This window comes from Onychostruthus taczanowskii, unplaced genomic scaffold (genome assembly GCF_017590055.1).
Source record: "Onychostruthus taczanowskii isolate IOZ18803 unplaced genomic scaffold, ASM1759005v1 scaffold15, whole genome shotgun sequence".
NCBI classification, from domain to species: Eukaryota; Metazoa; Chordata; class Aves; order Passeriformes; family Passeridae; genus Onychostruthus; species Onychostruthus taczanowskii.
In genome coordinates this window covers 1988599-2012137 of record NW_024498685.1, presented here as the reverse complement: position 1 = coordinate 2012137, position 23539 = coordinate 1988599, and the positions used below count along the sequence as shown (strand labels likewise).

General features: G+C 38.7%; 1 protein-coding gene across 3 annotated transcripts in view; it reads right to left on the bottom strand.

Annotated features, from left to right (window-relative positions):
- The window catches only part of DGKI (diacylglycerol kinase iota), a 100974-nt gene extending 80289 nt beyond the window's left edge, over positions 1-20685 (bottom strand). For 2 of the 3 annotated variants that reach the window (XM_041398594.1, XM_041398595.1), the window contains exons 1-9: positions 20569-20685; positions 14652-14738; positions 13364-13459; positions 11448-11530; positions 10058-10118; positions 6828-6941; positions 6174-6311; positions 4686-4764; positions 663-718 (exon numbers count right to left, since the gene is read on the bottom strand). In XM_041398594.1, coding sequence (XP_041254528.1) covers positions 663-718; positions 4686-4764; positions 6174-6311; positions 6828-6941; positions 10058-10118; positions 11448-11530; positions 13364-13459; positions 14652-14738; positions 20569-20661 — 807 coding nt within the window. In that variant the 5' untranslated portion in view covers positions 20662-20685. The remainder of the gene's footprint in view (positions 1-662; positions 719-4685; positions 4765-6173; positions 6312-6827; positions 6942-10057; positions 10119-11447; positions 11531-13363; positions 13460-14651; positions 14739-20568) is intronic. The other variant, XM_041398596.1, reaches the window with a different exon arrangement.
- Between the last annotated feature and the right edge of the window lie 2854 nt (positions 20686-23539).

The following is a 23539-nucleotide window of genomic DNA, read 5'->3' as shown; positions in this document are numbered from 1 at the left end:
TATCCTGAGCCATTAAGCACAAATTCTTGCTTATAAACTTGTTTCCATATTTAAGGCGCATGGGTGTTTTCATCTAGAAATACATTATATGTCATTCATTATCAAACTAGTGTTTACTCTTAATGGCTTTAGAATGAAGTGTTGTCCATTTGCCTCCTGAATGCACAGGAGGCATTATATGGGTAATTATATGTGCATATTCACCTGCCATTAATCACTCCAAATATCTGATTTGTGCCCTGCACTCACCACCACCCTACAACCAAGACTGCTCCTCAAAGCTACAAAGATGAAGGCCAAAAAGTTGGGAATTTCTCTAAGAAAGTCAGTATCAGTGCAGTTCTGAAGCCCTGAAAGAAGCAGAGCAGTGCCTTGAGAAACTTATGAGCCAGAAGCAGAGGGACCAAGATATGACCAGGACTGTGTCCAAAGGAGTGGCACTTTTCTCACCTGCCCAGCTCTGCATAATAAGAGTACCACAGGCTCTTTTCTACAGACACCTGTGTGTGGCACTGCCAGAAACAGCATGAGTGCGCTTGAAATTGTAACAGGCAGAATAAACGGGCATGAGCTCCTGATGTGAGAAAGTGAGGGGGAAGGTAATTAAGAAGACATTCAAGCAACTAAGTTAACATCATTCTGTAAGACAAATCCCTACTTACCCCAGCATAAAACATTTTATTTCTAAATCGGCTGTTGAATTTCTCTGGATTTGCTTCTGTGAAAGGATGAAAAATAAAAGTATGAACACCCTAATAAAACAAGTAGACTTCATTATACCTTCACATTCCTTGCCAGCACTACAGTGCTTTCAGTGTATCACTCATAGAAAATATTACCATAAATATGTTTTCTGTGTGAGTCCCCCATCTGTGCCTTTCTCTACTATCAGATTTCAAACACTGATATTGAATCCTTCCCTTTTCTTGTAGAGATTGGAAATAGAGCAAAGAGGTAACAAGAATTTAATCAGTTAATTTAACACCTCTCAGACTATTCATCTTATGATAGAATAGAATTTTAAAACTTCTGTTTCTAACAATGGAGAACAAATGTGTAAGAATTATCAGAAATTCATGAAACAATAACCCATGTTTTGAACCAGGAGTAAACCATTAGTAAATTACAATATTAAATAGCCCCTAAATTCTGATGTGTTAAAGAGTTACTAAGGAATAGGCATTTTTACCCAAAGATTTCTGCAGAAAAATAATTTTAAAAAAAAGGAAAAAGAGAATTGGTTACTCTAAAACCTATTTAGAAACCCGTTTCATTTTGATTAGACTCCAAGAGATGGAGAATTTTAAGTCTAGTAGTAATGTACCTCTAATGGTTAATTATTCTCACTGTTAATGTAAATGTGGTGGTTTCCAATCTTGAAATTTTCAGTCTTCAGCTGCCAGCTGCTAAATCTTGTTATACTTCCCTGTCAGATTAAAGAGCCTTCAACTATCAAATATCTTCTCCTCGAGTAAATACTTATAGGCAGTGATTAAATAGCCTCTTAACCTTCTTTCAGATAAGCTAAATGGAGTTCCCTTTATCTCCCAATATAAGGCACATTTCCCAGAATACAGTTCATTCTTGAGCCTCCTTGGAAATTGCTTTCCTTGTTTGTGGCATCTAGACATTCCAGAAGCAGCTTTTCTTACCCTGTGTTCAGTGTTAGTGCCAACTACTCACCCTGGCTCATTGATTCTCTAGTGAAAACATCAAACTACCACGGCAGTCGTTCTGGTTAAAGCATCTAATTAGTGTGGACACATCCAAATTACCTCTCAAATGACCACTTAAAACAATACTTCCAGGTCTCGAAAGCCACTACATTTCACAAAATTCAGCTCCATTTTGCAAGAATGAGCTGCTTGAGGTTTCTGATTTGCTTGTTGGCTCAGTTACTCTGTCTGTTGCTGTGTCACAGGTGACTCAAAATCAGTCAGGGCAACTTCTACTTCAAAAAATGAATTTAACTGCATAAGTCAATCTCATCTCACTTATTGAGCTCACAGCTCTTTGCAGAGAGTCTCAACACCTCATGCTAAGCAGCAGAAGGCTTCTGGAGGCTTAGTGCCTGTGCTGCACATTCTCTCATGTGAGTATCCCCAACGGCTCCAGACAGCAGGCACCCCAGCACAGGACCTTACATGGATCTTATGACAAATACTCCCCCTAACTACAGACCCAGTTTAGAACAGGAAAAGGAACCTTTCTGATGTCAGGGACTCAGCAGTCCCTCTACCTACTGGTCCTACTTCTGCCAACATAGACGAGCACGGGTAGGGAGGAAGGATTCTGTGATGTAAAATAGAGCCTTAAGTTGATTAGAAGAAGTAAATTATTGAGTGCATATCCAAGGCTCACTCCACCCTCACCATTCCTAAACCATCTCAGAAACAGAAAAATGGAATGTGTTATACTCTGTCTGTGTGCAGTGGGGAAGTTTCCTGCAGATGAACAGTCCTGCACAGCTGAGAGATCAAACAGCATGTCAGCAGGGATAAAGTAAATTGCATCTTCCATGCTCTACCAAAGCATAGGGATAACAATGGAGGAAGTTGGAAAGAGACAGTGCCCAGAACACTTCCCAAAAAAGCAAAGATAAATGCATCAGACTTGGATCCAACCCTCAAGTCTCAATCTGATTAGTCACAAGAAAAGTGTAGAGGTTGCCATGGAAAAGGCCACATTAATATATAGGTTCCTCTGAGACACTGAAATCACTGCTTATTCTAAATATAACACCTGACCAATATCTACTGCTTAAAGTGTCCCATTGGCTGAGAGCTCATATCAATTTATCTTATTTTGGTTTTCAGGCATGATATTATTTTTTTAAATACTAGATGCAATTACAATAGTTGCAAATAAGCAAATGTATGCAACCAATTACCTCAAGAGCACAAATGCTATAGCTGTGAAAGTACTTAACACTTGGCTACCATTGCTAAGAATTTCTCTGGATTATAATCTGTGGTATATAAAATCATAATCTGCTTTGCATTGCTTAATTTGCCAAGCCACTGCATCCCTTGGGCTGGAAGGAGCCTTTAAAGCCCATCTAGTCCAACTCCCTGCAATGGGCAGGGACATCTTCACCTGATCTTCACAGATCAGGTTGCTCAGAGCCTCATTCAATCCAGCTTCGAATGTTTCCAGGGATGGGGCACCCACCACTTCTCTGGGCAACCTGTGCCAGTGTTTTACCACCCTCGTTGTTAAAAACTACTTCCTTATATCTAATCCAAATTTACAGTATTTTTGCTTAGAGCCATTATCCGTTGTCCTATTGAAACAGGACCCATTTTTCTTATAAATCCCCTTCAGTACTTATAAAGTACTGAAAGGCTATAATAAGTGCTCCCAGGAACCTTTTCTTCTCTAGGCAGAACAACCCCAACTCCACATGAAAAACAATACAACCCACACACCAGCAACACCTTCAAGGCTTTCCTATAAGATTTCTTCTTCTAAAATACATAGAATTCACTTCATATATTTTAGCATTTGAGAAGACAAGGATGACACCAGCAGCGAAGACTTGTGCTATAGAAGCTCTCTTGGCCATACATACTCAGACACACAGCTTGCTCTGCCAAGTGCTTTTTCACCCATGTAAATTTTTAAAACCCTGGCATGTCTGGAATAACATTCATCCTTTATAGGGCTCCATGACTTCATTATTAAATAATGCCTCCATTAAATGAGAAAGTAGCCATGCATTTAATCTATACAGTATATTCACAGTCACATTAGCAATGCAAAGTGACATGCACTCATAGAAAAATTCATACAGCTGTCATAATTTCATGCCTGTGCCCTTTTGTGGCCCCTCATTATTATTCCTAAAGCCTGAAGCAGTCTTAAACATCATAAAATATGCATTAGCTCATTCCATCATGTATCCTGCTCTTTATTTAGTCTGGCATTAGAGTGCTATCTTTTCATCTTGAAATGACACTCTGATAGTATGACAGTGACTATGAGGAAGACTGTGTTTCAGAAAAAAATACCTGCATAGGAAGCTGTAATGACCAAAAGCTGAAGGCAGACACTTGAGCAAAGTTTGTTTCTACAAGCACACCTGCCTAAACCTTATAAGTAGAGCTGTTCATATCAGTTCAAAGCTGTAGCTATCAGTCCTTAAGCCACATGTCAGTCTGTTCAGGGTGGCATAACTGCCACTGGCAAGGAGACAGACAAAGTGCTACAACTGCTCAAATTCCTGACACTTCTGTGGGCATTAAACCCTTTAACTTGCATAGAGAATTCTGTGTCTGTACCAAGGCCAGGGTATGGTATACTGATCCATAGGTAACAGCTGTTCAGTTCGATAACACAATTATATTCCTGCCACTTCCAGTCTTGTGGCTCTTCTCTTCCCTCCACTTCCACACTCACACCTGACATATATTATCTCCTTTACAAGATCTAACACTTTGTAAAGCTTCCCTCTCAGCCTTTTTCCTGCAGTATATTACAGTCTTCTTAGTACTTTTTTAATTTCTTAATCATGAAGTCCCTTGGAAACTCACAACACAATCATTTTTCTTCTTGTATGTATCTTAAGGTTTTATGTTCCAACTTTACTTCTGAATTATAAGAACAGATGTTAAATCTAACTCTATTTCTAATTAATAAAATGACTGCCTATCCACAAGACTAAGGAAATAAAAAGTTCTTATTACCTCTGGATTCATGGAACTCCAGCGTAACATGTGCATCAAATCCAAGACTGAAGTAATTATTGAAGACATTTAGGGGAAGCTGTAATTAGATGATACAGAGACATTAAAACAATATGAATGGAACATTTCTCAACACACCAGGGTTTAACTATTTAAACTTGGCTCATCCTGGAAACCTACTAAGAACAAAGTGGAACATATCAGGGATATGTAAGCAGAAGGTTGCTCTGTGGGTTGGTAATGGCTTGTGGAAAATGATTGGATACAAGAGCCCAAAGAACACGAAGAGACCTACAGTGCTTTATGATCATATGTGTGCCTTTGTTAACACATCAAAGGTTCCTTATGTTGTCATTTAGATTTCCCATAAGGCTGCACCACTTAACATATCACCAACACAAAGGTTTTCAAAGGTTTTGCTAGCTCTTCAAGCTCAGCATGGCAAATGAAGCTCCAGATGTGCTCTTCTCACTCCATATATAACCAGGAGGAAGCCAAGTCCCAGAGAAAAAGCCCTAATCCTGTTGAGGATGCATGAGGCAGGCAGGCACACATCTGGCCTCTTCATTGTTTCACACACCGAGCAGGGCTGTAGAGAGGCAACTGTAGCATCCAATAGATAAGCTGGAAATTATCACTGAGAAGAAGAAAATGATTCACAGAATCGGGAAGTTTTTTTTAGTTTTGTAGTATTTTCAGCATCTCCAGTCCAAATGATAAATTACTCAGGGCTGTAGAGAGGCAACTGTAGCACCCAATAGATAAACTGGAAATTATCACTGAGAAGAAGAAAATTATTCACAGAATCGGGAAGTTTTTTTAGTTTTGTAGTATTTTCAACATCTCCAGTCCAAATGATAAATTACCATGCAATTTCCTTGCAAAAAGTTTCCCATACTTCAACTACCAAGATACACTAGTGGAGATTACATGGAGACCCACACAGAAAGAAGTTAAGTACAAAAATACCCCACACCTTACTGTAAAGTAGGAAACAGCTGGTATCCATTAGCAAAATCCTAAGGAATTAAATTTTGCATCCAGTTTTTAGTTTTGTCTAATTGGGGAATGGATGGCAGTTTTCCTGCAACTAGAGAAAAGCAACAATGACCTTTCTGATAAAACGCTAGGGATTTTTTTTCCAGGATTTAATCTTTTACATAAATGTTCAATGCCTGTCTAATTGGGGAATGGATGGCAGTTTTCCTGCAACTAGAGAAAAGCAACAATGACCTTTCTGATAAAATGCTATGGATTTTTTTCCAGGATTTAATCTTTGACATAAATGTTCAATGCAAAGGTGTTTCAAACAACAAATAAATGCCTTTCACACAACTCTGGAATCACTGACACATGAAAAGAATCAAAGGGAGAGATGCAAATAGAAAATTTAAAAGTTGCAGGACTCCCCACCCATGCTGCTTAAAGTGTAACCCAAAGTGGTTCATAAGCATTCTGTAGTTTCCATGGGAAAAAGCAGGCTCCAACCTTACGTGCCCCGTCCTCCAGCTCATCCTGGGGCAAATCAGGGTTGCGCTCAACCTGGAGATTCCAACGGTCCAGCTGGACAATGGTTCCATCTTCTACATGGCACAGGATCTTAGACACTGGCTCATCTGTGTAACCCTGACACCAGAGTGACCAGAGTGTCAGCCATGGATAATGAAAAGAAATCAAGTTACCAATTACGTACAGACTTCCCTCCTTTCACACATGCCTAAAACCCTCAATAAATTTTTGATCAAGCATTTTAATAAGCTATTGAGGTGCACAAGTCTACTGCAGGCAAAGGCCATAAGGAGAGGAATTCAAATATCTGCCTTTCCTGGAATAAGCCCAGAGCTGTAGTAAAGGATAAACAAAGAGAAACTTTAAATTATGCTCAAATTAGAAGCCTGTTTATTGTTCTTGTTACTTGGCCTGAAATACCAGATACATCTACGTACATTTTTATTTCAACAACAACATTAGTAATTCAAAATCCCAGACTGCAGATTAAAGCAAACCGTTCTGCCAGAGTGAAACTGATCTTGGACACAGCCCTGCCAACTATTTTAGCCAAAAGGAAAATCCACCCCACACAACTAAATCTGAGCAGCAAGTTGAGAACCCCCACATAAAGGTACCCCAGCCAGTCCTTACCCCACCCCAGTTGAGGGTGCGGGCAAGGTCATTCCCAGTGCCAAGTGGAAGGACAGCCACAGGAGGTGGGGGGCTGAGTTGCAGCTCATCAAGGATGGACAGGATCCAGCCCACCTATAAAAAGAAAAATTAGGAGAACCTTTAGGAATATTATAGGGAAAACACATATTTTGATCATATCATATTCTTTTTTACAGAGAAGATCAAGTAAAAGAAATCTAAAAATGAATGAAGAATAATATGGACAATTCAAGGTAATTTTTTTTTAATTGCTGTTATGTCAAAAGAAACTCAACCTTTGACAAACAGCTATGAAAGAAAATGAGAGACACATTAAAACAGCATGGTGTCTCAGAACTGCCAAGCATGAACTTGTTCACAAGTCTCCCTCTCCCATAGAAGAGACCTTTGTGCTGAATTATTTCACTCAGTACAAGGCATCATATCTATATATATTTATACAATATACAGATATACACACATATACACACATACGCACCTAATAAAATAATAAAAGACTAGACTGAAAGGCAGACTACAGCTCAGGGTTGGAGACTTTGGATTGGAGCAGTGAATCTGTCTCTTTTCTATCCTAAGCTATTAGTTATTTCAGACAGCTATTTATTCTATCTTTCTTCTGGACTACATAAAGCTTTCAAATAGAAGTCTAGCCAGAAGGAACAAATTACTGTAAATTATTTTGTTTTCATTAAATGGTAATTTTCAAAGGGAAGAAAGAATTGTTGCTAAAGATGTTATCAAACTTTGGGTGACTGAAATTCTTGCTGCAAAAACAAAGGACCCTTCCTTAAACTATTTGTCACTTTGAAAAAAAAAGTGAAGAACCTGTGCTGCATTTTTAGATAAAGAATTAATAAAAATTAACAGAAGATTTTTTTTTCCTGTTGCCGGCTTTCAAAGATGCAGTACAGTTTCTACTGCAAATGTGAGTGCTGCATTTTTAGATAAAGAATTAATAAAAATTAACAGAAGATTTTTTTTTCCTGTTGCCGGCTTTCAAAGATACAGTTTCTACTGCAAATGTGAGCTTTTAAATAGGACAGAAAACCTAAATCCTGACTACAGCTGGATTGAATTTTTCTTGCTCCAATAATATTACTGTGATTTCAAAGATATTCTCAATCCAAACCAGGGTAGCTTCACAAAAGGCACCCAGCAAAACATGGCTATCAGGAAAAATAGCTGGAGTTTGAAGAACTGCAGAGGAGGTGGTCTGATAAATAGAGAAACCACCATGCTATTTAGTATTCTAGGGTATTTCTCTCTCCAAGTCTCTTCAAAATAAATTTAATTTTGCACAAATGACATTTATCAGACAGCTATTTATCATAACCAATTGTCCAATTATTAAAGCATTCATCTGGGATGCAATCCCCTACTTGAGTTCATTGTCTGACAACAGCCATTTCAAGTACTTACAGCTCTCATGACCTTGGATGTCACCAAAAATACTGAGGTCTTTAAAGGGATTTTCAGAGGTAAATAATCCTCTCTTTTTCAAAATATCTATACTTCTGCATTGATAACAGGAGACAGAATAAAAAGTCAAGATAACATCAGTAGGGCCAGGACTTCTTAAAGAAGTTGGTCATTGTCATTACCACTGACTTAATCCACACATCTGTGCTTCAGCCTCCCACTGATACCGGAAACATCAAAATACCTACCACTTTTGTAAATGCTTTTCACTGATGAACAAATTTCAATTTATAAGCACTACATTGCTATTTAACTTGAGGTCACTTCTAAACCTTGTACATTAGTTGCACAATCCAGATGACACATACTACCATTTCCCTGTAAACAGAAAGCTCCTGACTCCTTTGAAAGCAAAGCTTTCCACTTCTGCCCTGAAGTGACAATAGAAAAGTTACTATAAAGTTCTGATTCACCTCAGTAATGAGAGGTAACATCTGGTCTCATTGCATATTCATTAAGTCCATTTGAGCCAGATTTTTCATTTCTAGATGTAATGGCTTTGGGAATAACTAGAAATTAATTTGTTTCAAACTGAGTAGCAGCAGAGGTAGAAGTGGAGTGCTGCTCATACTAATGAGAAGGTGCTGCCACCTCTCGCACAGTTCAGCAGAGGGAAATAGGATGGTCCAACTCAACGTAGCTGTATTCTTTTCTCTTTTAATATCTTAATAATAATCTTTTTCCCCCCCTTCCTCAGATGGAAAAGAAACAGATGGAAATACTTCTTCTCAGCTGATGCCTCCAGCTAAAGGACTGCCTTTCATGTTTCTTAAGTTCATCATTCAGTAACAGTCATTTCTTGCTTTCACATATACCAGCAAGGGAGTGGTCTGCCTTCATTCTTTTTCTTCATTCTTGCCGGGGAAACATTGATATTAATATCCCTACCCCTGGGGTTTTAAAAGAACCCAAAAAAGCTGGGAAAATTCCCCCAGAAGTTCAAGCTGAAGTGAATTTTGTGAGGGGATTAAGCTCTCTACAAAATAAAACAACCACCTCTCCATGCCCTAAAGATCTACATAGATATGTTCTGTCCAGTCACTGCATCTTGTGAGTAGTAATGCATTTTCATTACCCTACTTACTGCTAAAATTGCCATCAAATGCATGTTGAGGAACTGAGCCCCTAGAGATTAAAGGTCAATTTTTCAACTGTATTAGCACTCAGTGGCACAGACTGGGATTTAAAATATTTTGAAGTACTGGAAAGAGAATGCCATTATAATAACTCCATTACCACTCATGACCTTCAGACCATGAGCTGCAGAGTTTTTCTCCAAATGAAGGTGCACAAATCCTTTTAAGACCTGACCCCATTCACTTATCCAGGAGCACAGAAATTGTGTTGTAAAGAAAAGTACTGAACATGGATCTGCCAGGGTCTAGCAGGAGGGAGCAGAAACTAAGACATAATGGCTGCCAGACACTAAGTTAACCCTCAGATCGAATGCATATAGTGAGAGGAGACCAGCAAAGTTAGTGTTTATTCCTTTTAACCTGTACAAAATCTTTATGCATAAAGGAAAGAAGGTTTTGAACATGAGCATCTGGCCTCATATCTTCACAGGCCAGACCACACAGAAAATTGAAAAACAAATATTAGCTTTCACAAGTGTAAGATATGTTGTCTCTCTGTGCCTCTGCAGGCAGGGTGAGGTGGGAAACCCACCATTGTGAGGAGTTTAATCATTGGGCCAAAGACCATGGCACTACCATGTCCCTGCCACCTACCGTCCCATCCCCACCACATGCCAGGATCCGCAGGTTCGGCACTTTTCTGTACAGCTCCAGCCTACCCAGGGAGGAAAAGGGGGAAAAAAGGAGAAAAATGTAAGAACAGTAATGTAGACATTTTTAATGCATTTTGCTGAGTGACAGTGTAACTACCACTTATAGCATTTTCAAATATTCATTACTAAAAATATGAGTAGAGGTAGAAATGAGAAACCACTAGGATGTGAAATGAGGCCTTCCTCCATGTTAGGCAAGTGTTTGATCAGTTTAGCATCTTCTCAGATTTTCATATTCCCCTCTAGGGAGGTCAAAATCTTTCATTTTTCTCTTACCCTAAAGTAAACAAATTTAAACTGAGGTTTTAAAACAATATTTAGTGTTCTTCATCTTGACTTTTTGAGCTACCATTTCTGAGTCTTGTATAATGTGACAGCTTCTTCAACTAGTGACTGTATTTTAACACCACAGAAGGCAAGAATATGTAATAGAGTTCTTTCTCTGGATATGTGATCTAAATATCAACAGGAGAGTTCAAAAAAAGCACCCTTTGAAGTCCTGCTCCTTCAGTTGCACCCTTCATACAACATCATCATGAAATATTTGCTAATGAAGGTGGGGACATTCACATGTAGAGAGCTGAGTGACTAGAGGAACTAACCCTCCTTTTCCCCATTATACAGCTCTGAAAAATGTATGTTTAACTTAAAGCTTCTAAACATCATAAGAGAACAGCAGTGCAGGTGCTTCCACAGGCAAATAAAAAGCTTGGGTGCCTTGAATAGGAAACACTTGGACTGCTCTTCTACAGGCAAATATTTGATTTTGCATTATTACTATAAAATATTTATAACAATAATATTTACAAAAACATACAAAACATATTTACAAAATGTGAAAGCAGTTCTGAACAGATGGTTAAGAAAAGCCAGTATCCCCATGTCAAGTACCACAGAAGGATGGTTTCTCAGCCCTTGGCAGCAAAAATCAGCCCTTTAAAGAGAGATACTCTCTCCCTTGGAAGAGGTTTGCTCTTCAGTACTGTCTGGCTAAGCTGAGTTAGTCAGTCAGTGAGCAGGGACAGTTGCACAGTGCTGTTGTGTGGCAGTCTGGAGGCAGCCTCACCCCACTGGTATTCTCATTCATTAGGGAATGGTAGGCATTGGGATCCTCAGTGAGCCTTGGAGCCATCTGGACCTGCCTCTGTCTGGACAGAGGGACAGCTCCTGACCTCTTCTCACAAAAGCCCCCACTGCAGCTCTTCCCCTTGCTACCATAACCTGGATATGTAAACCTCATACAGTCACTAATCCAGCCAGGCTGGATCTTTTCCTGTTTTCCTGACCAGACCAGAAATAGGCTGCACAGCAATGAAGGCTCCACTACTTACGCATCTCTTGGCCCTTCCTGAGAGAGATCAAAGACCTGGCGTGGATTCAAATACCACATAAACATTTGGAGAACCTTGGTGCCCTGGCAAGAGAGAAAAATGAAAGGAAGGGAAGTTATGAGCAGTTTAAAGATTATTGGAAATAGTGTGCATTATTCGCTGTATCTCAACCGCTTTTCTTTCTTTCTGTCCTTTATAAAGCCAACACAAAACAAGAAGACAAACTAGAAAGTGGCATAGCAAATGACTGCTCTAGAATAGCAATCCAGGACGAGGTGCGCATGCAGGCATATAGACCAATTTCAACCACACAGATCACTAATGGTCTGTAAGAACAGGCAGTTGGGGTCAGACCAACTGTGGGCTCATCTCCCACAGCAACCTGTTCTTCTGCCTCTCATCACCTGCAACAAGAAGAAACCTCAGTTATCCCACCTCACCCTCAGCTATCCATGACAGCAAGAAGTTGAACAAAGTTGTAGCCAAAGTCTCCACCATCTCCAGCACTGAACAGTGTGCTGCTCAATGCCCAAGCAATGACAGTGGCCTCCACTATCACCACAATGATCATTCATCATTGTAACCTCTACCATCTAATGAAGCAGGAGTCAAGGACTTTGTGGGGTACAACTGCCTCAATGTTCCCTCACTTTATGTAGTGTGGCCAGCCCACCACCTAAAGGTATAATTTCTGTTTTCTCAAACTCTGAGGTTCATATTGCCACTCAAATCCCTTCCTTCAACGTTCTGCCCAGACACAAAGTAACAGGATCTCTTATTAGTAGCAGAGAGCTAAGAACTCTATGGGCTGAGCTTGCACTCTAATTCAAGAATGCCTTTCAGACATGGCCTGAGGGTACACATCAGGAATTTTCCATAGATCTCCCTTCCTAGGGATGGCTCTTCTGCCTGACACCTTCCCTGACGAACCAAGAATAGCAGTCATAGTACCTAGGAAAAGGTATAAGAAGACAGAAAATAAATGTGATGTGTGCCATAGATATTCTTCCAGTCTCAGTTATGTGCAGTTCAAAGAACTCTTGAACCAGAGGGAGGTACAGGACATCACGGTTTTTCACTTCCAAATATCTGCTCCAGCCTGTGTAATATCTCCTCCAGATGTGTTTAGCATCCACCAAATCCTAATTCAAGGAGTTTTTCACTGAACTGCAAACTGAGAGAAGAACCAGCTTTTTCCTTTTGTTTGAATCAGTCTAAACAGTTTCATTTTATATCCTCTGTAATTCTAACAGAGGAGAAAATGAGCAGTGCCTATACTACTCTCCATGCTCTATAGGCCTCTATTGTATCTTACACCAGTCTTTCCTATTACAAGGCCCTATTTATTGAAAGGCACTCCAATTATTTGATATTCAAAAAGTGGCAGAACCGGGAAAATATTCACTTGGGTAAGTATTCATTAATTCCAAGAATCCTAAGTAAGAAATCTGCTGCATTTTAGCCACTGCAACTTGGTCTCTGTGGTACAGTACAAGACCACTGATGATTTTTTTAGATGCCATAGGGATATGTCATTTCTCATTGAGAAATTTCAACAACCCTTTCCTAGCAAAGCTAAACCACTTTTTGGATAAAGTCTAAAATCTTCACTGGAAACCTAAATTCTTTGTGAAAAGATGAAATCTTCTGAAAAATTCCAAAGTATCATTTTAGATTCCTTTCAAGAACCTGAAGATAGGAGTACAACCACTCAAGTACTCAAATATCCATTCCAGTCATCCAACTCTACTGAAGTAGAAAGGCCATTCCACAGCAAGGACCTCTTCTAAGGAAGGTCTTCAGGTTTCTTCAGGCATAGAGTCCTTTCTATCTGACTGGCCAAGAAATAGAGTCATTTGCAGAAACCCTGCTGTTAAACTTAAACTTCACAATCCAGACCCAGCTGATACTCTTACCTGATTCCCTCCACTTTTTGGATTGACAAAAACCAGCAGTGGTTTCATGAGAGGAGAGGAGATAGGTTTTATCACAAAAGGCCGGCCTTTGTTATCCTGAGAAACAGAAGAATAAACAGCTTCAATGCAAGGGATGTAAGTTTCTTTGTCATAGAACACACAGAAGACCCAACCTAGCTCTGACAAAACTACCTCAGGTACTGGAAATAGCACAGCCATGTCAATGTGGTGCCCAGTTGAGAGCAATTTATCCAGCTGAGACAACAGAATAAAGTAAGAGGGGGGAAATATAATTTCAGGGTAGCTTACAATTATTTCAAAATTCTTTTGAGGTTATTTCTGACCCTATTCCCCACAATTATTCACACAACACTAATAATGTGTCAGAGACAGTGTTATTTCTAATACTAACAGTTTTTCCAAAGTAAAATAGAATGAGATAAGTTACTTTTTCCATTAATTCCATCTAACAGACAAGTTGCATAAGCACTTATTTGCAGATAATCTGCTCTCAAATTCTTGGCCTTACCACCTTCCCACCTCTAAACAAATGCCACAGATCCAACATCCTTGGGAAAATTATTTGCCTCCCTACTCCTTAGCCCCTGCAGGACACCCCAGAACCCAGTAATGAGGGCACTGTCCTGGGCTTTCACAGACACAGATTCCAGTTTCTGGTCTGCAGTTCTCCCACCATGCAAGAAAGAACTTGAACCAGAGAGCCCTGTCTATGCAGGGGTGAGTCTCCCTCCACCTCTCTCATGAGACTGCTTGTCTAGATAATTAATCCACTAGGAAGGACATGGAAGCAAGTTCTTCTATAGGCACATAGTAAATACACCAATAGATCAATAAACTGCTGTCTCTCTCTGTGGTCCAATTTTAATATGAGATCCCCTGAAGAAGACATACAAAAACGGATCACATCCAGACCACAGCCTTGCATCAGTGCACTTACCATGGGTTTCACAACCCCAGTTTCACATCCCTGTTCTCCTTAGTGGAAAAAAAAGGCGTGAGCTAAATCTCTTACATCCAAAGGGAACACACTTTCTTTAGGGTGCTGGTCCTTCTGGAGTATGGTACATCGTTTCTTGAGAAAAATCAACTCAGAAAATAAAACTTTTCATATGAGTTTTATCTCTTCTAACAACAAACTCAATATCATGGAATTTCCCAGGGGAAAAATGCATTAAACATTCCAGTGAAATAAAGGGAAAAAAAGCCCAAAAAACTTTTAAGTCTGTGTTTAGACATTTAAACAAATGGAGCATGATTTCCAAAGCACTTGAATACCTACTTCATTTCCTCTTTTGCTGGCTTTTCTTTTAAAGGATGTTCTCTTCTTTCGTCTTGTTGAAGTCTTTAAGGAGTTCTACATCGAAAGGAAAAAGAATACATGAAAAGCAAAACAAAATTTAGAAGACAGGCAAAGACAGATCCCCTTTACGAAGCTCTTCCATGCATGTCCACTTGGAGAATGATAAGAGTATCTGGCACATGCTCGAGATTTAAATTACATGCGCTGCATGCTTTACACTTCCACACCACCGTTTATGGACAAAGCCACACACGGAGACCAGACTGGTGCTTTGGAACCAGAAACTTTCCCACGCTGTGAGGGGGGAAAAAAGATCAGATGCTCCCATAGACTCACATAACACCACATGTTGTACCTGCCAACCCTCCCAAAAGGGGTAGGAGACGCCCGTTTCCCCTTCGGGGCTCCAGTCTCCTGCCCAATCAGGCTCGTCTCCTGGTATGGAGACCACCTGCATAAAGATGTAATAAAAAAACATGATAAATAAGATATTTTTCATGTTTTTTTGTTTGCTTTTCTTTTTTTTTTTTTTTTTAAGGAAAGAAAACAAAAAGTTTTAGCTCTGGCAACCATTATGACTCAACATAACGTAGGCCACCATGGCATATGATGCTGGCACCATAGAGTCATTTCCAGCCTATCAAGAAACTTGTGCAATCATCTGCTAAGGAACAAACTGAATTGCTGATTTTTAAGGATTTAAGTGGAGAAGGTGTTTGTTTGCTGATTTTTTTTGTTTGTTTTTAAATAATAATATCACTTAACTACGTAGGAAAATGTACAAGTGCTTGTATTTCTGCAGAACCTATTAAAGTAGAACTTACGTTAAGGCTATTCTCCAGGCAGATGACAGTCTGCTCTATGACGTGGAACAAAAAGGTGTTCTGGTGTGATAAGAACAGTAAAAAGGGGAAATTTGGGTTTTTTTTTTTTAATTTATTTTAATTCACTAATTGAAGTTACACCTGCAGGAAATCCTAACCATTTCCATAATTGAAATTTTATCTTATGGGAAATACTCCAAATATTTTTGCAGTATTTCAACTTCTAGCCTAACCATCACCAGGAAATAAAGTAGCATGAGGAATTAGAACAAAGTTCATTGATTTTTTTTTTTTTCCTGGATATAAGAGGGAAAGCAAGATTCACTCAGCTCATCTGAAAGTTCTTTTCTTTCCTGACCTTGATCAGATGTGTACCACTAAACAAGCAGAGATCATCAAATCTGTAAAAAGTGATGTTTAGTTTTAATCCTGCTCACCATCCAACATTAACAGGAATAGCTACTAAGTTTTGTTTAATACACATCAACCACTTTTAGAATTTCAAGACTTGAGTATGACATGCCAGATGCACAAGTTAACGCTCAGCATCCCTGAGAAGAAAAACTAACAGCTATCTAACTGAAATACCTAAAGGCATTGCCCTCTATCACACAGACCAAGAGAAGCCTGCCATAGAGCACAAGGTCCGAAGTTAAATTGTCATGCCTTATTGCTTACTGAAAATATTGAAGACAAGACGGCTCTATAGACCGATTTCAGAAATTTGCCCTTTTAGGCCATATTTTGAGAAACTACCTAAAGAAGTGTTCTTAAGTTCACAGTCTTCCCTACGCTGATACAAAGTGATCTTGAAAGCATGATAAACCATAAAGACTGCACTGACTACCAAGTGCATCAGCAATCCCATCCACACCGTCTTGTGCTTCCCTACCTCAGTAGTCACATTGACTGCAGGCAAAATCTTGATGCCAACAGAAAGTTATGGGGGCATTACATTCAAAGCTGTCTCCCATTGAGGCCTTAGCCCAATTCCTCAAGCATTCCCTGAAGGATTCTCTCTGAACACAGGTCAGAGAGGAGATCTTGTCTATGCACACTCTTGTTAGCAGTGTGCTGAAAGCTCACACACATGCCAAGGGTAAAGACAGCTCAGTAAAACCCTGAATAATTATAAAAGAATAACTTAAAGAATGCTTAAATGTAGTTGTCATTAAATCCCACTATAATGTACCTAACAGTGGGGTGGGAAAAGGCATACAGCTATATTAAAGAAACAGTTTAAGGCTAAGTCTCCATTCACAGTTAAAACCGTTTTCATTTCCATGCTTAAAAAGGCACTAAATGCTGCATCTCTACCATGTTATTTCACCTCTTTTTTTTTTTTTTCAAACATGCCTACACCTATAGTGTTAACAGAACCTGAAGCTTTGCTGAGGTAATTGCAACCTCGTGTCCGTAGCAGATGAACCACAGAAAGCTGCTTAGACATAAGCAGGGGTTTTCTGAAAACATGCAGCAGAGTAACACCCAAAGAGTATCAGCAGTCTTTGCACACTGAAGTGAAGAAATGGATATGTCATACCTTGTTCACAGAAAGTTTGTAAACAAACTGTTATTTAACAAGCTATCTGATAGCAAAGCATACCTTTAAATGGGCACAATAAGTAAATTCTAACTTCCCTCTAGAGAGGAAACCTCTCCTTTGTGGATATCAGTTTGTCCATCTTCAAAAAGAGATTTTTCATATTATTGAATGGTCAGTATAGCTCTCAGAAAGCTTAGGTAGATGAAGAGAGTAATTGGAGTCCTTCTTGTATGGTGTGGGATGGTGTGAAGGCCATAAACTACCTCAGACAAATCCTATGAAACCTTTCAACCTTTTCCTTTACAACATTTCATCCTCAGTTTTCAAAGGCTTTTAGCACACTGATTTTCAAATTACTCTAACAACAAACTTGCATTTGGGAAGGTCAATCTCGACCATCTTCTGGTTGTTCCCAAACAACTGTCAGACAAGCCAGATGCACTCAGCAATTGAGGAAATATGGAAATAAGCCCAGAAATGTAAGTATTCACTAGAACTAGTTCACAGTCCTCAACGGAGGAGAAGAAAACACTAATTTACTCACCTTGAACAGAAAAACCTTAGAATTTTACAGTTACTGCCTTTGTCTTCCCAAACAGAAGACAGACTAAATCAGTAAATCCATCAGTCAGATCCTCCTTATCATCTACTTTTCTCCCACAACACAAGCATATAGCAAGTTCACTGCCAGAGCTAATATCACTTCGCCTATCAAACCTCACCTATAACGAAATACCACCAGTCAACAAGGGTGACCTGCTTCACAAACTAGGAGATGGAATTGTTTTGAACCCCAGGAAAACAGAGCTGGTATCAAAGCACTGCCAACAATACAGAAATACTGGAAATCAGTAGAAAAGTTACAGAAGTAGCTCACATTACAGATAAGATGGAAGAGGTATTTGAGTTTTCCATTCATGTAGGGGGATCATTACACACAGAGCTGCCATGGTTGAACCATTCTGAATATTCTTCATCTTTAAATCAGTTGCTTATAAGAAGCAAAAGCTCCCCATTTAGACCATAGATGTCAGCATAAATTTGTTCTTAACCAATTACACCATGATTCTTCACTACCCCAGCATTTTTGGTAACGAGACAGAGTATGGTCTTCATGCAAGCCTAATATTTGAAAGGTTGTTGTACAAAATAAGCATGGAAAACCATTTTTGTGGCAGTCAAAAAATAAAAAATTGTAAAACAGAGCAAGGTTTTGCTACAAAACGCCATCTTATTTACTTCAAGGAAACCACAAACAAACAAGATGCAGGCACCACGAAAATCAATTTTATATGAATGGGGAATTCAGTTCAGGAGTTGTCTGTGACCAATGTAAGTAGTTAATTAGAGCTGAGGAAATATTTTACACCCAAAAACCTTCTAGCCATATTTATTCTGACTGTGAAAAATGTGAAAAACACATTGCGTTGGTTACACATTCTTTTTTTTTTATTGAAATTACAACAATTTCTAAACATTGTGTTTGTACTCTCTGGATCAAGTGATGTGAATAATTCATAGTGTTCACCAAACATTGATATAGGGTGAAGAGGATCATAATAATAGAAGTAGAGCTGACCAGAAACAGCAGGGGAGGAAAAATATTTCCTAAGAAAACAATAAATAAGAAAACTAGACTTCTGCCAAAACATCTGAAAACACATCCAAAAGATGCATCACTATATTCTAAAATAATAAGGATGCATTTCCTATAACTCCAATAGGAGTTATTAGGAAGCCTCATGGAAATGCACCCATTGTCTGTGCTAAATACAATTTTGATCTATTTAATGCTCCAGGTACTCAAGATAAGGTTTTGCATGCTACTGACCATGAATTTCAAGGATTAGAGATGTGATTGCAAGTTAATAATCAAGTACTTTCTCTGTGCTCATGACTTAGGCACACAAAGTTAACAGCTACTTTCTTTTGGCTTAACATTTTAAGACTTTATTTAAAAAATATTTTTTCCATAAATCACAATTATCTAGATTAGACTAATTTTTTAATTTAAAGTTTTTAAAAAATGGACAAGAAAGGAAATTCTCTATAAATATTATAAGGAAGATATACCCTACTTTGGGCAAAAGCCAAATCAAAAGAAAATTACACATCAGGGTTTATTGGGTTTTTTTTATTTGGTGGGGTTTTTTTTTTCCTTTTTTAATAAAAATTAAGTAAAGTAAAAATTTAAATACTTGAAGAAAATCTTTTTTTAGTAAGGTCAAACATGGATACATCTGTCAAATACCACACAGTTGCTAAAAATTAGCCAAGGATATTAAGTCCCTGCCAAGGACTCAAACATTCCTCAACAAAAGAGAAAAAAGTATTTCTCTGGAGGAGACTGAGTAAAACAGAGAAAAGAGTGTGGGGAAAATCTAAAAATGGCAAAAAAACCTTTTTTTCTCAGAGTGGAGGTGGCTAGGAATATTGCAATGCTCTCTCTTGACCTAAAGGAGAAACAGAGGCTTCTTTTGTTGATTTTTTGGTAACTCTATCCATGTATTTCCTCTGCCCCTTGTCTTTAACAACCAGCTTCCTACTCATGCCCAAATCTGTCACATCCCTAAACTAGAACTAAAGGCAGTGTCACAATTTAGGCCTTTTTCTGATTTCATGGACTACTTTTGTCTTAGTGCCTTGGCTACAGCCTGAACTTCTTAGCTTCTTGACAGCCAGGAGGCAGAGTCAAAAAGCCCAGGTCACTTCCCAAGGATGGGCTGAAATAAAGAATATTATTCTGAAATAAAAAATTTAACCAGCATTTCTGACTCCCTGATATGTTCAGTGTTTGTTTCTTTCAGCTCAAGTTGGAATAACAACAGACTTTCAAAGAAAACATTATTCTACCATGATGTGAGCCCCTTTTTCATTTCTGGCCCTCTCTTTTGGATACTTTTTTTCCCTGTTGTGTTCAGCAGTGAATTACCCTCTCCAAGACCTACCACATCCATCACAAAAGCTTTGAATTCCAATGCCTGTTATGTGCAACAATGAGCGTGTGGGTTTGTTTACTGCTGACTGAACAAGCACTGGTGCAAGTAAGTTCTGATTCTTTGCATGTCCATTAAAGGCAAATTCAGAGGGATGCCAGTCCAGACACAGCCAATTCTTAATGCAGTTCAAGTGAATGTTTGTGAAGTTTTTCCCTGTATTTGCTCAGCTCTATTTAATGAAACATGCTTGACTGCCTACCACACAGGGGATGTCTTGCAGTATGCTTGCTGAACTCACAGTTACAGGAACAACTCTGAGCTGAATTAGCTCAGAACGAGTCATGTTTGTTGCTGGTCATCCCAAACAGGGAAATTCACTGAAGGACTTGGTGGAGGGGAAGGAGGATACAGGTTCATAGCCACCATGGATGTATGCTGGGTTTCAGGGATAGAGGCAGGGGTGAACAAGCATGCATTGGTGAAGGAGGACCAAGCAGAGAAGCCAGGCTGGCCCTGCACAGCCAGACAGGCCCTGCACAGCCAGACAGCTTCAGAAACAGACAGCATGCAGTTACCTGAGGTTTCTTCACCTTAATGATCCAGGTGGGAGGCACAATGACAGCAGCATGAGCCCCCAGGGAACATGGCTCCTCAATGTGATGTAGCATGAAACAGGTGACTTTGTTATGAAACTGGAAGAGAGAGAAAGAGTAGAGTCAAGAAAGACAAAAGGGAAGCCTGGAGAAGAAGAAGAGAGTGACAGTACAAAAACTGGAGCAATATTCCCAACTCCATCATCTTCAAGTTCTTCAGTGTATGGAGATTTAGGACATGTAGCTAAAGATTATCTTCCTAAGCCATGTCTTCTTAGGAAAAAAAATTAAAATAAAAAGACAAAAAAAAAAAAAAAAAAAAAAAAAAAAAAACACGAACCAACAAATAAAAAAAACCCCCACAATCACACCTAGTTAAACCCAGTCTCCTGAAGTGTTTTCCACTTACCGCCAGCTTGCACCAGGAACAACTGATGGCCACAATCTCTTTACTATGGAAGGAGAATTTCTGCTGAAAGCCCTAGAACAACCAGGGGAGGGAAAAAGCATTAAATTCTTCTTCACTATAAGAAAATATATATCTCTGTATATATCTCTGTAAATATCTCTATATATATCTATATATCTCACTCTAACCAAGTAAGTGTGCTAGGCTAGCAGATTTTGAGGTATAAAACAATTACAGGAGGTAACGGAGAAGGTTCTTCCACTGAAGCATATTCACAAAATTCTTTTAAAAGGATTTCTACACTTTTTTTCACTTTTCCTTAATTTTTTTTTGTACTTAAAAACAATAGAAGAAATAGGGAAGAAATGTCTATTTTAATTTTTTATGGATTTCTACAGACTTGAAAGTTTCAGATTTTCTGTTGAACAAAGTGTTCTGTCATTGCAGCCTTGTTTGTTCTAAACACAAACAAAAATTTGAATTTTCCTTTTTTACCACAAACCAGAATTACCCTTTTTTTACAACAGAACAAAATTAATAACAATGTGTCTCTGGGAATGTTATGACAGGGAAGTGAAGTAATTAAGTTTATAATTTTATTAAACTCACTCAGATTAAAATCTTTCCAGTAAGCTCCAAAAAAACCCAGTATGGCTTGATTCAGATCTCACAATTAAAATAAATTATTTCTTTGCATTTTTAAGGCAAGAAAAGCCCACCCCAACCAGAAAATGCACTTTTACTCTCCTAGAGAGGAATTTCTTTCTGTAGAATGCAATATGACTTTGCAGTAAATTCTAAGGCTGGAAAAGACAATTGGGTCGTATATATCCTTCTGCATGCAACACGGGCAACAAACAATAAGATACAGTCTGTAATTTTGAGCTGAGTTAAAGGTTATTTTAGTCAGAGATAAAAAATTTTTGGGTTGATGGCTGGAGAGATGGAAAGTCTACAATTTCAGTGAACAGTTTGCCAGTTGTCTTTACTGCTTAGATTTCAGATTTGCAGTTGGTTGGATCCCTTTTTCATGGCCTTCCATCAATCCTCTCTCTACCTCTGTAAATAGCCCATCACCAACCAGAATTTTCTAATTCAATCTCTCTACCAAGTGATGAATCTGTGAGACAGTTTTCTTTTCAACAAGTTGAGTAATACCTAAATCTCCTACATGCTGGAAAATGCCCAAGACCCAATGCAAAAAAAAAGTTATAAGCTGATTTAGTAATGTCTAACAGGTCATTGCCTCACTGCTTCTGTTATTAAAGTCCTTCTTACCCTGCAGGACAAATGAGCCTATTAGTGCTCAGTGAAATGAAAAGGTCAAGTGCACCAAGAAGGAGAATTAAATAAACCACCAAAAAAATCATGCAGAGATGCCTTGGTCTTCTGAAGTGAGGTGTTGAGCTACAATCTGTCTATACATGGTGGCTGAGAACAATTCTATTGCTACTCGGAACAGTAGGAGGCTCTACCTGCCTGCCCAGAATGCAGAAGTACATCTTGCAGCTTCATATACAGGTGTCTCTAGCATGCACTCAAACCAGTTTGCCACATGGACCTCATCACCAAGCCCAACTCCTGAAAAAGCTTGTGTCACCTCTGACTAGATATTTGCAGTTTTGTTTCAATCCTCCCCCTAATGCCTCAGGGTTTACATTCAGAGAAATTCAAAGAGTAGGTTTTCCATAATGATTGTGATTTGGCATATTCAGGTTTAGCAATGGAGTGTAGTAAGTGGCTTAACAAAGACAAGCTGGCCAGATAATTCTGGCTGGTCACATTTTGCCTGCCATTCAGTGTGAGCATAAGAGCAGTAACTGTGATACAAGTGCTGGAACAGAGGTCTGACACTGGACAAAACACTCTTTCCTCATTTACTTACTCTAGTGCTTCACAATGTTTCTAACAAATCTCACTCCTCCTTGTTCCAAAGTGCATTAAAATAAAAAATAATTATTTCAGTCTCTCATGGGCACAAAGTGTTCTGGTTTTTTCTGCTTCATAACATCAATGGGAAAACCTTTCTCTCCCAAAATCTCCAAAAATAAAAGTCTAAATTCAGTACATTAATTCCACAGCCCATCAGCTGTACATTTTAAACATATAGACTGAGCAGCTTGTCTGGTTCTGGATGGATCATTTTTCATTTATTTAGTAAGCCATTTGGCTTTTAGGGAGTCATTAGAGAAAATTACACAGCAATAAAAACATATTAATGATAAGTAACAATAAACCACCACTTTCCTTCCTCAAGTTGCTTTACAAATTTGAGCTAATTCTTCCTAAGGATTGAAGTTTCAGGTAAGATGGCATTTATTTGAAAGCTAGCTTCACAAATAAAGTAATTGATAAAATTGATAAAATAAACTGTGCACTGTAAGTCATAGGGAGATTTGGCAGGGACTGTTGGACTGAAATATAGGAACCCTCCATATTTCACTAGAAATTATGTTTTCTGCCTTCTCTGAATGAGAAGAAGCACTGACTTTCAGATGTCTTCAATTATGAAAGGAGGTCTTCTGCACCAAATTAGAAATTTTG